We start from the raw sequence: 17483 nt of genomic DNA, 5'->3' as shown, positions 1-17483 counted from the left end.
ATTTTTCTCCACAGACTTATTATAATATATTGAGAGAACGGGTTCAGAATATTAGGGATCAATGACAGAAAGCCATAAAAATATTTGCATACTGTATATGCATATTCGTCTCCATTTCAGCACCAATTGGTAGATTACCTACTTCATCAAAAACAGGTTTGGAGAGCCTTTACGCACAAAATATATTGTGAATAATTTCCCACTGGGCACACCACGTCATTTAAAAGTGGGTAATTGGGTAATATTTGGTTGAGACGATCAATGAGATTACAATCTATATTCTCCCACTCAAAAAGACAGCCAATAGTTAGTTGAATTTCCAATGTGTTATCACTATGCTTTCAACCATCGAAAAGCACAACCAAATTCCAATCTGATTACTGGTTTAGTTGTCACCCAAATGTCCATCACTGCGCTTTCAACCATTTTAAAAGCATAGCAAAGTTCAAATGGGAATACAATGTCAGATATTTTGTTTAGCTATTTATACAACAGATTCATGTTATCACTGTGCTTCATCTAATAGCAGAACCAAATGACCTGGATTGCAGTTGAGATTACATCAAAAGTACATGGTGTAAGTGATCAATGCCGTTTGAGATTGTGCACAGATTATTATAGCAATTGTGAAGATCTCCACAGACCTGCAAAGACCTATGCATGCTATCTTGAACATGCACACTTTATATGAATACATAGGAAGAAATGTAAAGTTACAGTAACCACAAAATGTGGCCATGGATGTGTTACTAATTTTAAAAGGTTGTATGTTACATTAGTTTGTAAGATAGCCTTAACTTTAGGCTATTTACTGTATTAAAAAAGTAACACTGAACGCAAACAATTCAATATCACTGCCACTGACTGGGTGATCTCTTAATTAGGTCAACACTCATAAGACTGCGGGGCCGGACGGTATTCCAGGGTGCATTCTCAGAGCATGTGCAGAACAGCTGGCAGGCATATTCACGGTCATTTTCAACCTCTCCTTGTCTCAATCTTCAATCCCCACGTCTCAAGCTGACCACCATCATTCCTGTTCCCAAGAACTCTAAGGATACCTGCCACACTGTGGCGCTCACATCTGTAATCATGAAGTGCTTTGAAAGGCTGTGTTTATCAAACATCAACTCCATCATCCCAGACTCCATATACCAGTGGTCACCAACCTTTTCTGAGTCACTTTCGTAGTCAAAAAGCAAGCCGAGATCTACCGTAGCATTAACCTAATAAAAACAGTTCTGTAATAATGAGGTTTGTGCAGTAGGCCTAATATACAATGCATTCAGAAAGTATTTTTTCCACCTTTTTTTACGTTACAGCCTTATTCTAAAATTACATAAAAAAAAAAAATCCTCATCAATCTACACACAATACCCCATAATGACAAAGCGAAAACAGGTTTAGAAATTTTAACAAATTCATACAAAATTTGAACAGAGCTCCGAGACAGGATTGTGTCGAGGCACAGATCTGGGGAAGGATACCAAAAAATTTATGCAGCATTGAAGGTCCCCAAGAACACAATGGCCTCCATTATTCTTAAATGGAAAAAGTTTGGAACCACCAAGACTCTTCCTAGAGCTGGCCGCCCGGCCAAACTGAGCAATCGGGGAGAAGGGCCTTGGTCAGAGAGGTGACCAAGAACCCGATGGTCAATCTGACAGAGCTCCTAAGTTCCTCTGTGGAGATGGAAGAACCTTCCAGAAGGACAGTCATCTCTGCAGCATTCCACCAATCAGACCTTTATGGTAGAGTGGCCAGACGGAAGCCACTCCTGAGTAAAAGGCACATGACAGCCCGCTTGGAGTTTGCTAAAAGGCAAACAAGATTCTCTGGTCTGATGAAACCGAGATTGAACTCCTTGGCCTGAATGCCAAGCGTCATTTCTGGAAGAAACCTGGCACCATCCCTACGGTGAAGCGTGGTGGCAGCATCATGCTGTGGGGATGTTTTTCAGCGGCAGGGACTGGCAGACTAGTCCGGATCGAGGGAAAGATGAACGGAGCAAAGTATGGAGAGATCCTTTTAGAAAACCTGCTCCAGAGTGGCTTCGGGACAAGTCTCTGAATGTCCTTGAGTGGCCCAGCCAGAGCCCGGACATGAACCCAATCTAACGCTCCCCATCCAACCTGACAGAACTTGAGAGGATCTGCAGAGAAGAATGGGAGAAACTCTCCAAATACAGGTGTGCCAAGCTTGTAGCGTCATACCCAAGAAGACTCAAGGCTGTAATCGCTGCTTCAACAATGTACTGAGTAAAGGGTCTGAATACTTATGTAAATGTGATATTTATTTATTTATTTTTTAATAAATGTGCAAACATTTCTAAAAAACGTTTTTTGCTTTGTCATTATGGGGTATTGTGTGTAGATGAATGAGAAAAAAACAATTTAATCAATTTTAGAATAAGGCTGTAACGTAACAAAATGTGGAAAAAGCTAGGCTATATGCCTAGCCTGCCAATATTGTTCTTCTCAGACCATATTATATTTCAAAACTCGAGCTTTGATTACAAAATAGATCATATGGTGTAGCACTGGGGTAGGCAACCCTGTTCCTGGAGTGCCACAGGTACTGCAGGATTTTGTTCCAACTAGGAACCACACAATACCAACGGAGGTAATTGATCAGTTCAGTGATCGCCTAAATTCAACACACCTAATCTTGCCTACGGCACTCCAGGACCAGGGTTGCCTACCCCTGGTGTAGCACTTGCGAGGCACAGCTGAACATAAATGGAAATAATTAGCTTTTTATATTTTACTGGACTGATGGTACATGCATCTGATGGTCATGGTGCTTTCAAGACAACTGGGAACTCGGAAAAAAACAAGGTCAAATCATGATGTCAGTGATCTTCAGGTTGGAAAGTCGGAGGTCTAGAAAGATGCCAAAGTTTCCGACTTGGAATTCTGAGTTGGATGACCTTTCTGTTGGATCTAGTTTTTTTCTGAGTTCCCAGTTGTCTTGAACGCACTGAAGTCGGAAGTCTGAGATTTCAGAGTTTCCAGTTGTTGTGAACATGGCGTTATTGTCAGCGGCGGGAGGGAGAGAGCAACAGAGGGTCTGCCTCTCACGGTCCCTGCTCTCTCCTTCCTTTCAGAGAGAGGGGACAGTCTTCCACCTGATGGTGAAACTCGTGTTGCACCACATCTGCCTCATGCACAAATTCATGTTGTTCCTATGACCTGAGAAAGTGAAATATTCCTCGATATTAAAACAGACACGACGAGCTGCTAATAATAATAAAAACGCAGAGCTATCGAAACACTTGGCTACTCATTAATTGCAGCTGCAGCGCGAGTGGAAGTAGGGAGAAGCGCGTTTTATGTTTTGTAATAGTGTTGAATAAAAACATGTAACATGAACAGCAGCTCTTTGGTTAATTCATTGACAGTCTCTCTGTGCTCATGGTTTTAAAAGCTATAAAAACAAGCTTGGGACCCTGGGACCGAACACCTCCCTCTGCAACTGGATCCTGGACTTCCTGACGGGCCGACTCCTGGTGGTGAGGGTAGGCAACATCACCGATGCCACACTGACCCTCAACACAGAGGCCCTACAGGGGTGTGTGCTTAATCCCCTCCTGTACTCCCTGTTCGACCAACGACTGCGTATCCATGAAAGGCTCCAAAGGTGGTGTGGTGCCAGGACAACCACCTCTCCCTCAAGAGCACACCCCCATCCACATCGACGAGGCTGCAGTAGAGCGGGTCGAGAGCTTCAAGTTCCTCAGTGTCCAAACCACTAAGGACTTAAAATGTTTCACACACATGCAAACCGTCGTGAAGCAGGCGCGACAGTGCCTCTTCCCCCTCAGGAGGTTGAAAAGATTTGGCATGGGCCCTCAAATCCTCAAAAAGTTGTACAGCTGCACCATTGAGAGCACCTTGACTGGCTGCATCACTGCTCGGTATGGCAACTGCACAGCCCTCGCTCGCATTGGCGCTACAGAGGGTGATGCGGACACCGGGGCCGAGCTCCCTGCCATCCAGGACCTTTATATCAGGCGGTGTAAAAGGAAGGCCCGGAAAATTGTTAAAGACTCCAGCCACCCAAGCAATAGACTCTTCTCTCTGCTTCTGCACGGCAAGCGGTACCTGAGCAACAAGTCTGACACCAACAGGCTCCTCTAAACAGCTTCTATCCCCAAGCCATAAGACTAATAAATAGCTAACAAAATGGCTATCTGCATTGACCCTTCTATTAGATTTTTGATTTTTGCACTGTTAGCTAAGACCACAAACTCTACACACTCACACGCCAACAAACACTCACAACATTTGCTCACCCACACACATAACACGCACTCATATACAATCATCATATACAGTGAAGGAAAAAAGTATTTGATCCCCTGTTGATTTTGTACGTTTGCCCACTGACAAAGAAATGATCAGTCTATAATTTTAATGGTAGGTGTATTTGAACAGTGAGAGACAGAATAACAACAAAAAAATCAAGAAAAACGCATGTCAAAAATTTTATAAATTGATTTGAATTTTAATGAGGGAAATAAGTATTTGACCCCCTCTCAATCAGAAAGGTTTCTGGCTCCCAGGTGTCTTTTATACAGGTAACGAGCTGAGATTAGGAGCACACTCTTAAAGGGAGTGCTCCTAATCTCAGCTTGTTACCTGTATAAAAGACACCTATCCACAGAAGTAATCAATCAATCAGATTCCAAACTCTCCACCATGGCCAAGACCAAACAGCTCTCCAAGGATGCCAGGGACAAGATTGTAGACCTACACAAGGCTGGAATGGGCTACAAGACCAGAGCCAAGCAGCTTGGTGAGAAGGTGACAACAGTTGGTGTGATTATTCGCAAATGGAAGAAACACAAAAGAACTGTCAATCTCCCTTGGCCTGGGGCTCCATGCAAGATCTCACCTCGTGGAGTTGCAATGATCATGAGAACGGTGAGGAATCAGCCCAGAACTACACGGAAGGATCTTGTCAATGATCTCAAGGCAGCTGGGTCCATAGTCACCAAGAAAACAATTGGTAACACACTACGCTGTGAAGGACTGAAATCCTGCAGCGCCCGTAAGGTCCCCCTGCTCAAGAAAGCATATATACATGCCCGTCTGAAGTTTGCCAATGAACATCTGAATGATTCAGAGGAGAACTGGTTGAAAGTGTTGTGGTCAGATGAGACCAAAATGGAGCTCTTTGGCATCAACTCAACTCGCCGTGTTTGGAGGAGGAGGAATGCTGCCTATGACCCCAAGAACACCATCCCCACCGTCAAACATGGAGGTGGAAACATTATGCTTTGGGGATGTTTTTCTGCTAAGGGGACAGGACAACTTCACTGCATCAAAGGGACGATGGACGGGGCCATGTACCGTCAAATCTTGGGTGAGAACCTCCTTCCCTCAGCCAGGGCATTGAAAATGGGTTGTGGATGGGCATTCCAGCATGACAATGACCCAAAACACACGGCCAAGGCAACAAAGGATTGGCTCAAGAAGAAGCACATTAAGGTCCTGGAGTGGCCTAGCCAGTCTCCAGACCTTAATCCCATAGAAAATCTATGGAGGGAGCTGAAGGTTCAAGTTGCCAAACGTCAGCCTCGAAACCTTAATGACTTGGAGAATATCTGCAAAGAGAAGTGGGACAAAATCCCTCCTGAGATGTGTGCAAACCTGGTGGCCAATTACAAGAAACGTCTGACCTCTGTGATTGCCAACAAGGGTTTTGCCACCAAGTACTACTTTATTTTTTGCAGAGGGGTCAAATACTTATTTCCCTCATTAAAATGCAAATAAATGTATAACATTTTTGACATGCGTTTTTCTGGATTTTTTTGTTGTTATTATGTCTTTCACTGTTCAAATAAACCTACCATTAAAATTATAGACTGATAATTTCTTTGTCAGTGAGCAAACATACAAAATCAGCAGGGGATCAAATACTTTATTCCCCTCACTGTACGCTGCTGCTATTCAGTTGATCATATATCCTGATGCCTAGTCACGTTACCCCTATACATATCTAACCTTACCACTCCAGTATCCTTGCACATTGTAAATATGGTATTGGCACTGACCTATATATAAAACTTACTTTCTCGTGTTCTCTTATTTCTTTCTTGTATGTTTTTGTTCTACTTGACTTTTTTATTTATTTGTTATAGTACTAAATCAAATCAAATTGTATTTGCCACATGCGCCGAATACAACCAGTGTAGACCTTACAGTAAAATGCTTACTTACAAGCCCTTAACCAACAATGCAGTTTTAAGTAAAAAAGTGTTAAATAAAAAATGGATAAGTAAAAAAATTGTGTTAAATAAAAAATAATTAAAGAGCAGCAGTCAAATAAAATAACAGTAGGGAGGCTATATAAAGGGGGTACCGGTACAGAGTCAATGTGCGGGGGCACCGGTTAGTCGAGGTAATTGAGGTAATATGTACATGTGGGTAGAGTTAAAGTGACTACGCATTGATAATAAACAGAGTAGCAGCAGCGTAAAAGAGGGGGTGGGGTGAGGTGTGGGGGGGGGGGGACAATGCAAATAGTCCGGGTAGCCATGATTAGCTGTTCAGGAGTCTTATGGCTTGGGGGTAGAAGCTGTTAAGAAGACTTTTGGACGTAGACTTGGCACTCCGGTACCGCTTGCTGTGCGGTAGCAGAGAGAACAGTCTATGACTAGGGTGGCTGGAGTCTTTGACAATTTTTAGGGCCTTCCTCTGACACCGCCTGGTACAGAGGTCCTGTATGGCAGGAAGCTTGGCCCCAGTGATGTACTGGGCCTTACGCACTACCCTCTGTAGTGCCTTGCGGTCGGAGGCCGAGCAGTTGCCATACCAGGCGGTGATGCAACCAGTCAGGATGCTCTCGATGGTGCAGCTGTAGAACTTTTTGAGGATCTGAGGACCCATGCCAAATCTTTTCAGTCTCCTGAGGGGAAATAGGCTTTGTCGTGCCTTCTTCACAACTGTCTTGGTGTGTTTGGACCATGATTGTTTGTTGATGATGTGGACACCAAGGAACTTGAAGCTCTCAACCTGTTCCACTACTGCCCGTCGATGAGAATGGGGGCGTGCTCAGTCCTCTTTTTTTTCCCTGTAGTCCACAATCATCTCCTTTGTCTTGATCACGTTGAGGGAGAGGTTGTTATCCTGGCACCACACGGCCAGGTCTCTGACCTCCTCTCTATAGGCTGTCTCATCGTTGTCGGTGATCAGGCCAACTACTATTGTGTCGTTGGCAAGCGTAATAATGATGTTGGAGTCGTGCCTGGCCATGCAGTCATGGGTGAACAGGGAGTACATGAGGGGACTGAGCACGCACCCCTGAGGTGCCCCCGTGTTGAGGATCAGCGTGGCAGATGTGTTGTTACCTACCCTTACCACCTGGGGGTGGCCCGTCAGGAAGTCCAGGATCCAGTTGCAGAGGGATGTGTTTAGTCCCAGGGTCCTTAGCTTAGTGATGAGCTTTGAGGGCACTATGGTGTTGAACGCTGAGCAATGAATAGCATTCTCACGTAGGTGTTCCTCTCATCCAGGTGGGAAAGGGCAGTGTGGAGTGCATTAGAAATTGCATAATCTGTGGATCTGTTGGGGTGGTATGCAAATTGGAGTGGGTCTAGGGTTTCTGGGAAAATGGTGTTGATGTGAGCCATGACCAGCCTTTCAAAGCACTTCATGGCTACAGACGTGAGTGCTGCGGGTTGGTAGTCATTTAGGCAGGTTATCTTAGTGTCCTTGGGCACAGGGACTATGGTGGTCTGCTTGAAACATGTTGGTATTACAGACTCAGTCAGGGACATGTTGAAAATGTCAGTGAAGACACTTGCCAGTTGGTCAGCGCATGCTCGGAGTACCTGTCCTGGTAATCCGTGTGGCCTTGTGAATGTTGACCTGCTTAAAAGTCTTAATCACATCACTACGGAGAGCATGATCACATAGTTATGAGGCCATACAATTAACTGTATTATCTGAATAATGGAACAGCTATTTATAGCCTAGGCTACTTCACTGTGGAAAAGGGTCTGAAATACCTGTCATGTTGATTGGATTTTCAGTTCGCTGCCATATGACTGATTTCACATTAGTCTCCAGGGATCATAAGGATAAAGAATCCAAAGCAATCGCTATGCTTTCTTGATATTTGTATTTATCATCCCCTTCTCCAAACATATTAAGCCTACTCATTTACCTATAATAGCTCTAATCAATGTATAAATTAGGTGGCCTGGTAGACATCTCAGATTGGATGTCGGCCCACCACCTCAAGCTGCGCTGACTCTCCTGAGTGGCGCAGTGGTCTAAGGCACTGCATCGCAGTGTTAACTGTGCCACTAGAGATCCTGGTTCGAATCCAGGCTCTGTCGCAGCCGGCCGCGACCGGGAGACTCATGGGCGGCGCACAATTGGCCCAGCGTCGTCCAGGGTAGGGGAGGGAATGGCCGGCAGGGATGTAGCTCAGTTGATAGAGCATGGCGTTTGCAACGCCAGGGTTTGATTCCCACGGGGGGCCAGTATAAAAAAAAGATGTATTCACTAACTGTAAGTCGCTCTGGATAAGAGCGTCTGCTAAATGACTAAAATGTAAAATGTAAGCTCAACCTCAACAAAACAGAGCTGCTCTTCCTCTTGGGAAAGGCCTGCCTGCTTCAAGACCTCTCCATCACGGTTGACAACTCTACGGTGTCCCCCTCCAAGAGTGCAAAGAACCTTGGCGTGACCCTGTCGTTCTCTGCAAACATCAAAGCAGTGACTCGCTGCTGCAGGTTCATGCTCTACAACATCCATTGAGTACGACCTTTCCTCAAACAGGAAGCAGCGCAGGTCCTAATCCAGGCACTTGTCATTTCCCACCTAGACTACTGCAACTCTCTGTTGGCTGGGCTCCCTGCTTGTGCCATCAAACCCCTGCGATTTATCCAGAATGCTGCAGTCCGCCTGGTGTTCAACATTCTTAAGTTCTCCCATTTCACCCCGCTATTCCGCACACTCCACTGGCTTCCAGTCAAAGCTCGCATCATCTTCAAGACCCTGGTGCTTGTCGACAGAGCAGCAAGGGGAACTGCACCTCTTTACCTTCAGGCTATGCTCAAACCCCACATCCCTACCCGAGCACTCCGTTCCTCCACCTCTCGTCTCTTGGCCTCGTCTCAGCTCCCGCTCAGCCCAGTCAAAGCTCTTCTCTGTCCTGGCACCCCAATAGTGGAACAAGCTTCCCCCTAAAGTCCCTGCCCATCTTTCAAACAAGTCTGAAACCCTACCGCTTTGAAGAGTATCTTAAATAACTATCACAGCGCCTCCAATGACACCCCCCAAAAACATTTTTTCCCACTAGCACTGACTGAGAAATACTTTGTTGAGGGAATATTTACCTGATACGATTGTGATGTGTTGTTGTCTCACCTAGTTACACTATATATACACACACAAAAGTGTGTGGATACCCCTTCAAATTAGTGCATTCGGCTATTTCAGCCACACCCGTTGCTAGCAGGTGTATAAAATCAAGCACACAGCCATGCAATCTCCATAGACAAACATTAGCAGTAGAATGGCCTTACTGAAGAGCTCGGTTACTTTCAACGTGGCACCGTCATAGGATTCCACCTTTCCAACAAGTCAGTTCTTCAACTGTAAGTGCTGTTATTGTGAAGTGGAAACGTCTAGGAGCAACAACGGCTCAGCTGCGAAGTGGTAGGCCACACAAGCTCACAGAACGGGACCGCCGAGTGCTGAAGCGCATAGAACATGAAAATCGTCTGTCCTCCATTGCAACACTCTCTACCGAGTTCCAAACTGCCTCTGGAAGCAAAGTCAGCACAAGAACTGTTCGTCGGGAGCTACATGAAATGGGTTTCCATGGCCTAAGATCACCATGCACAATGCCAAGCATCGGCTGGAGTGGTGTAAAGCTTACCGCCATTGGACTCTGGACTCTGGAGCAGTGGAAACACGTTCTCTGGAATGATGAATCACGCTTCACCATCTGGCAGTTCGACGGACTAATCTGGGTTTCCAGGAAAACGCTACCTGGTTTCTCAAGATCGGTGTGGAAGAACTTGACTGGCCTGCACAGAGCCCTGACATCAACCCCACCGAACACCTTTGGGATGAATTGGAACGCCTACTGTGAGCAGGCCTAGTCGCCCAATATCTGTGCCCAACCTCGTGGCTGAATGGATGCAAGTCCCCGCAAAAATGTTACAACATCTTGTGGAAAGACTTCCCAGAAGCGTGGAGGCTGTTATAGCAGCAAAGGGGGGACCAACTCCATATTAATCCTCATGATCTTGGAATTAGATGTTTGACAAGCAGGTGTCCACATACGCATATCTATAGACACACCTCTGCCACACCTATTGTACATTTCTGTGATCTCCACCCCAAACATGTACCTGGTTGGCACTGGTACATGCTTAACCTTTTCACTCGTGAGTTCCAAATATCTCTAAACGGTCACCCCAGCGTGAGTTGTTTTATGCACGTGATGTAAGAATGCACTCACTGTTCCAAAATGTGATTTTTACGCAACAGGACAGTTAACACGCGCTGCCTGCTAATTATCTATAGACTATGTTTCAACTTGTCAAATTAATTTCGAACAAGTTGTATTTTCTAACAACAGTTTGACTTGGTGTGTTTTCCGCCTCCTCATTAATTCACATAGAAGTAGCCCATTTCAGTGTTGCGGACAATTTATATTTGAGGCTTTACTTAGACGGACAAACTTCCCTCTTCGAGGAGAGCCCTTCCCCATTTTTTCAGCACATCAAGTACGCAGACATTTACGCAGTCTTGCACGAACTGGCACATTTTCTGGCTGGCACTCACATTGTTGCATTGTTGTTTTCCTTACAAATAATAACTTTGGATGTGTGCGTTCCTATCAAAGTAAGTGCCTTATTTTCTGTATATCGTGTTGTCGTTTCTACTGTAGCATACAGTATGTACAGTACCAGTTAAAGGTTTGGACACACCTACTCATTCAAGGGTTTTTCTTTATTTGTACTATTTTCTACATTGTAGAATAATAGTGAAGACATCAAAACTATGAAATAACACATATGGAATCATGTAGTTATATGTTATTTTTGAGATTCTTCAAATAGCCACCCTTTGCCTTGATGACAGCTTTTTTTTGGGGGGTATACAAAAGGTAGCCCTATTTGGTAAAATACCAAGTCCATATTGGCATATGGCAAGAACAGCTCAAATAAGCAAAGAGAAACGACAGTCCGTCATTACTTTAAGACATGAAGGTCAGTCAATACGGAAAATGTCAAGAACTTTGAAAGTTTCTTCAAGTGCAGTCGCAAAAACCATGAAGTGCTATGATGAAACTGGCTCTCATGAGGACAACAAAAGGAATTGGAAGACCCAGAGTTACCTCTGCTGCAGAGGATAAGTTCATTAGAGTTACCAGCCTCAGAAATTGCAGCCCAAATAAACACTTCACTGAGTTCAAGTAACAGACACATCTCAACATCAACTGTTCAGAGGAGACTGTGTGAATCAGGCCTTCATGGTCGAATTGCTGCAAAGAAACCACTACTAAAGGACACCAATAATAAGAAGAAACATGAGCAATGGACATTAGACTGGTGGAAATGTGTCCTTTGGTCTGGAGTCCAAATTGGATTTGCTGGTGACACTGTCTGTGATTTAGTTAGAATTCAAGGCACACTTTACCAGCATGGCTACCACATCATTCTGTAGCGATACGCCATCCCATCTGGTTTGGGCTTAGCGGGACTATCATTTGTTTTTCAACAGGACAATGACCCAACACACCTCCAGGCTGTGTAAGGGCTATTTGACCAAGAAGGAGAGTGATGGAGTGCTGCATCAGATGACCTGGCCTCCACAATCCCCCGACCTCAACCAAAATGAGCTAATGCTAAGCTATTTGCCAGCTATGTGTGGCACCTTTTTTGTTGACATTCTACAATGCATTCTGGGCGTCACGTAAACATCTGTCAGACCAAAGATCTGTAGCTCAATTGGTAGAGCATGGCACTTGTAACGCCAGGGTAGTGGGTTCGATCCCCGGGACCACCCATACGTAAAAATTTATGCACACATGACTGTAAGTCGCTTTGGATAAAAAGCGTCTGCTAAATGGCATATTATATTATAATGAAGTGAAGGAATGGTTCACTCATCTTTCAAATAAACTTCCGGAAGTGAATGAAGGGAAGTGAATGATCGTAGACGACACACCCCCTTCAACATGCATACTGCAAACAGATCAAACTCATCTTGTCTCTTATTATCTTTGGTTGACGTGAAAAAACAAACATGGCGGTACGCACAAACTAACCATCGTCGGATGACTTTCAATTTCTAGAAAGTGTTTTACTCAATCATTTCGATCAATGTTGAGCTCACCCGTGATGTGATAATTATAAATAGTAATTGCTATTAGCTAATTCATATTGTGGTTTCTGTCAGCCGGGAGGTCTCTAAATATGACTGCTTGTGTTACGTCAATCTTTCCTCAGTTAGCGCTAGGACTAATGTAGCCTACATTTTCTGGTTTGGATGATTGTGTATGCTGTCGCTACTTCTGTTAATGTCTGAACATGGCATCCAAAAATAAACTGGTCACATTCAGGACATAACTTTGTAAGGACTGTGTTTGTGCAAAATGTTTCTGTCAAAAACCAGTGTGGCTAGCTCAAATGCTGACTGTTGCGTCAATCGAAACTGGACGTTCTAAATAAGCATTCTAATCATACCGGTTTGAGCGTACGCTGCAGGGACCACTGTAGAATGATCACACCCGGTTGTTGGTACACGTGAAAATGTTAAGTGGATCTTCCACTTAGATCAATGCGTTGTCAAACAATGAAGGCATTGGAGCATTTGAGAGGGCGGACCCTACGTTACTTTGCTATGCTACCAAGGGTAGCATCTGGCTGTATGATGAGGCCTTTACTATACAGTGCAGGTCGTGTTTAATAGAGCACACAACAAAAACATTTAGAAAAGTTTTTGCAACAGAAATACAAAATGAGCATCCAGCTAGTCCCTCCCAGTTTCAATCCGCTTTCCTCCGTTTAGCGCCTTATGAACACACAACCCAGGTCTGTCCTGTTACCTTTAGGCCCAGGTAACCCTGCGATGCCAGGCAGCCCGGAGGGGCCTGAAGCCCCCTTGTCCCCTTTGAGCCCTGGTAAGCCGGGCACACCGTTGTCCCCCTCTTCACCGATCATGGGCAGGGCAGGGCCTGAGTACCCAATTTCACCTCGTGGCCCTGAAACAACACAACATCACACACACAACTAAAGTGTTTAATTTTGAGTGACTGTGTTTTGGAATAGATTATTACCGTAGTATTTTTTTTAAATGTTGCAGCAACATAATAAAATACGAATAAAAAAAGACCTGTGGCAACTTTTTCTTCTCACAATGACACTTGTGAGCAATCTAACTATTACGTTTAAATAGACAGGAGCTTCAAATACTGAACCTTGCAATTGCCCTGTATCCTATAATTTTACTCTTCCCATCTTTGTGAAATGTTACGGTTAATTTTCTCACATTGCATGTCATTGCAAAAGGAAAGGTTGCCCTCTATGTCCCAACATCCAAACATGCATACTACTTAGCTAGTATGAAGCAATGCTTTCTAAATAGTCTGCTATATTTAAGCAATAAGGCGCAAGGGGGTGTCGTATATGGTCCATTAAAATGGCTGTTCTTAGGCACTAAGCGAAGCCACAAACTCCTGAAGTGCCTTATTGCTTTTATAAACCGGTTACCAACATATAAAAATATTTGATTTACATATTTTAATCAAAATTGTTTTACTTTATTTTAACAGGGAAGACATATTGAGACCTAGGGCTCTTTTTAAAATGCGCCCTGTATACTGCAACGTAAATATACACATATATACACATTAAAATACAAAAACACAGTCATGGGAAACACAGAAAAAACATCACAAATCCCCAGAAAAAGTTACATTCCTCCACAAATAAGTCCCCAATCAATACTTTAAATTGCCCGAACGGCACCAGATCATCAAGAACATCAAGGTGGAATGACCAGATCATCAAGAACATCAAGATGAAATGTATCCACCTAGCTCGGTGTCTATACTACAACAGCAAAGTTAGATAAGACGGAAGTTTATAAAGTAGAGCCTTGTAAACAGAAAGGCAGTAATGTAGAGATCTACGGGTCTGTAGCGTAGTCCAGAAACCTTTTGATACAGGATGCAGTGATGAGTATCAAAACTTTCACCTGTAACAAAACGATGGCATCCAAAGGTTTAAGAGTAGTAGCAGCAGCACTTTGATAAATAATATCACCATAATCAAGAACAGATAAAAAGGTTGACTGTATAATCTGCTTCCTACTGCTTAGAGAAAAGCACAATCTGTTTCTGTAGAAAAAGGCCACTTTAAATCTTATATTCTTAACCAGCTCATCTATATGTTTTTTAAACGTCAAATCCATATCAATCCTAATGCCTAAGTATTTATATGCGGAAACATGTTCGATTGGAGAACCATCTAATGAGTGAACATGTAGTTCATCTGAAACATTTTTACGAGAGTTTAAAAACATGTATTTTGTTTTGCCTGTATTAAGCACAAGTTTTAAAATCAGCAAGGGATCCCACTATTTCATTTATCCACCAGAGGCTATAGTCTGGACACAAATCTGGTTGCTAATTCTATTTCCATCTGTCACACCCTGGCTCTGGGACTCATTATGTTGAGCCAGGGTGTGTGCATTCTATGTGTTTATTTCTATGTTGGTAGTTCTGTTGTGTCTATTTCTAGGTTGTTGTATTTGGTTGTTCAAATGACTCCCAATCGGAGGTAACGAGTGTCAGCTGTCGGCTCGTTATCTCTGATTGGGAGCCATATTTAAACTGTGTGTTTTCACCTTGTGGTTGTGGGTTTTTGTTCCATGTTCTGTCAGTGTCACAGAGGACTTCACGTATCGTCATTTGTTTTGTTGTTTCGTGGTTGCTTTAATTTAATAAAGTCAACATGTTCGCTCAACACGCTGCGCCTTGGTCCGCTTCCTTAGACGATCGTGACAGAAAAACCCACCACAAAAGGACCAAGCAGCGTATACAGGAACACCCGCAGGAGAGAACGCTGGTGGATGTCCTCCTCGGCTGGGGACATATTACGCAGGAGGAGGCCGTCCGGTACCGGAGGGCGATGAAGGGGGAGAACCTGGCAGGAGAGGAGCAACGGCGTCAGCAGGGCCATCGTCGGATGGAAGAGAGGCAACCCCAAAAAAATTTGGGGGGCACATGGCTTGGGCGGCTGGGCAGCAGGCGGCTGCTACAGGACGTTTTGGAGAGGTGGTCACCGGGTGTTGGGAGGCAGAAGGCAGGTTGGCGAGGCCTGGAGGTAGAGCGGAACCAACTTCCCGTACTCAGGCATGGCAGCATGAGACGGGGCAGGTTCCGCGGTATGCGGAGCAGCGTACTGTGCCACGAGTGGTCCGGCACAGTCCTGTACGTCCTGTGCAAGCACCCCGCACGTGTCGTGCGAAGGGGGGGATGCAGCCAGGACGGAGTGTGCCGGATCTACGCTCGAGGTCTCCAGTGCCTCTCCGCGGTCCCGGATATCCTGCTCCCGTATCGCGTGCTGTCATGTCGGTACGGGTTCACAGCCCTGTACGTCCTGTGCGGATGCCTCACGCAGAGTGTGTGAGGGTAGGCATCCAGCCGGGACGGGTGGTGGCCGCTCTTCGCTCCAGGTCTCCTATTCGTCTCCACAGTCCGGTGAGGCCTGTTCCTGCTCCACGCACTAAAACTACGGTGTGCGTCGCCAGCCCAGCCCGGCCTGTTCCTGCTCCACGCACTAAACCTACGGTGTGCGTCGCCAGCCCAGCCCGGCCTGTTCCTGCCACCCGCACCAAGTCTACGGTGCGCGTCGCCAGCCCGACCCGGCCTGTTCCTGCCACTCGCACCAAACCTACGGTGCGCGTCGCCAGCCCGGTCCGGCCTGTTCCTGCCACCCGCACCAAGTGTACGGTGCGCGTCGCCAGCCCGACCCGGCCTGTTCCTGCCACTCGCACCAAACCTACGGTGCGCGTCGCCAGCCCGGTCCGGCCTGTTCCTGCCACCCGCACCAAGTCTACGGTGCGCCGTCGCCAGCCCGACCCGGCCTGTTCCTGCCACTCGCACCAAACCTACGGTGCGCGTCGCCAGCCCGGTCCGGCCTGTTCCTGCCACTCGCACCAAGCCAAGGGTGCGAGTCGTCAGCCTGGTCCAGCCCGTTCCTGCTACTCGCACCGGGCCAGGGGTACGAGTCGTCGGCCTGGTCCAGCCCGTTCCTGCTACTCGCACCAAGCCAAGGGTGCGAGTCGTCAGCCTGGTTCAGCTCGTCCCTGCTACTCGCACCCAAGCCAAGGGTGCGAGCCGTCAGCCTGATCCAGCCCATTCCTGCTACTCGCACCAAGCCAGGGATGCGAGTCTTCAGCCTGGTGAGGCCTGTTCCGGTTCCACGCACCAGGCAAAGGGTGCGTATCGTCTGCCAGTTCCGGTCCATTCCTACCTCACGCGCCAAGCCAGGGGTGCGCGTCGGAGGTCCTGATCCAGCAAGCTGGGTCAGATCGGACCGGGGGCACTACGGGGGGAGTGAAGTGGGGTGGTGGTCAAGGCCGGAGCCAGAACCGCCACCGAGGAGGTATGCCCGCCCAGCCCTCCCCTGTTTTGGTTAGTTGAGGCGCGGTCGCAGTCCGCGCCTTTGAGGGTACTGTCACACCCTGGCTCTGGGACTCATTATGTTGAGCCAGGGTGTGTGCATTCTATGTGTTTATTTCTATGTTGGTAGTTCTGTTGTGTCTATTTCTAGGTTGTTGTATTTGGTTGTTCAAATGACTCCCAATCGGAGGTAACGAGTGTCAGCTGTCGGCTCGTTATCTCTGATTGGGAGCCATATTTAAACTGTGTGTTTTCACCTTGTGGTTGTGGGTTTTTGTTCCATGTTCTGTCAGTGTCACAGAGGACTTCACGTATCGTCATTTGTTTTGTTGTTTCGTGGTTGCTTTAATTTAATAAAGTCAACATGTTCGCTCAACACGCTGCGCCTTGGTCCGCTTCCTTAGACGATCGTGACACCATCATTGCCATGCAAACAACGATTGGTTGCTATGCAGGCTGGCAAAAGTTATTCTCCCTTGCTAGCTAGCCAACTACACAGCTATACAATACCAGTACGTCACACTCTGCAGCTGGACTGACAGCAAACTTACTGCATTTGTCTGTTTTAACTGTTTTCTATTTACATTTGGATATATCGATAATTATGATGCTGATGCATGATTTCGCCTGGCTCAGAAAAGTTGCTGTCTGGTCAGGACACTGTTCAATCTCTATGGTACAGGGGAGATAACATTTCTAAAATTGCAACATTGTTGCCGAGGTCGCAGTGGCAGACAGCAAGGTTCATATGAACCCCCACTGTTGTAAACCAAATATTAAGCCCAAATCACACAGGGAATGTTTTTTTTTTTTTTTTGCAC

General features: G+C 45.8%; 1 protein-coding gene across 1 annotated transcript in view; it reads right to left on the bottom strand.

Annotated features, from left to right (window-relative positions):
- LOC121556826 (collagen alpha-6(IV) chain-like) overlaps positions 1–17483 on the bottom strand; it is an 85308-nt gene that overhangs the window by 14237 nt on the left and 53588 nt on the right. The window contains exon 22 of the mRNA XM_045205190.1: positions 13081–13236. Coding sequence (XP_045061125.1) covers positions 13081–13236 — 156 coding nt within the window. The remainder of the gene's footprint in view (positions 1–13080; positions 13237–17483) is intronic.

Source organism: Coregonus clupeaformis, chromosome 19, assembly GCF_020615455.1.
Source record: "Coregonus clupeaformis isolate EN_2021a chromosome 19, ASM2061545v1, whole genome shotgun sequence".
NCBI classification, from domain to species: Eukaryota; Metazoa; Chordata; class Actinopteri; order Salmoniformes; family Salmonidae; genus Coregonus; species Coregonus clupeaformis.
This window is presented reverse-complemented; position numbering and strand designations above follow the sequence as displayed.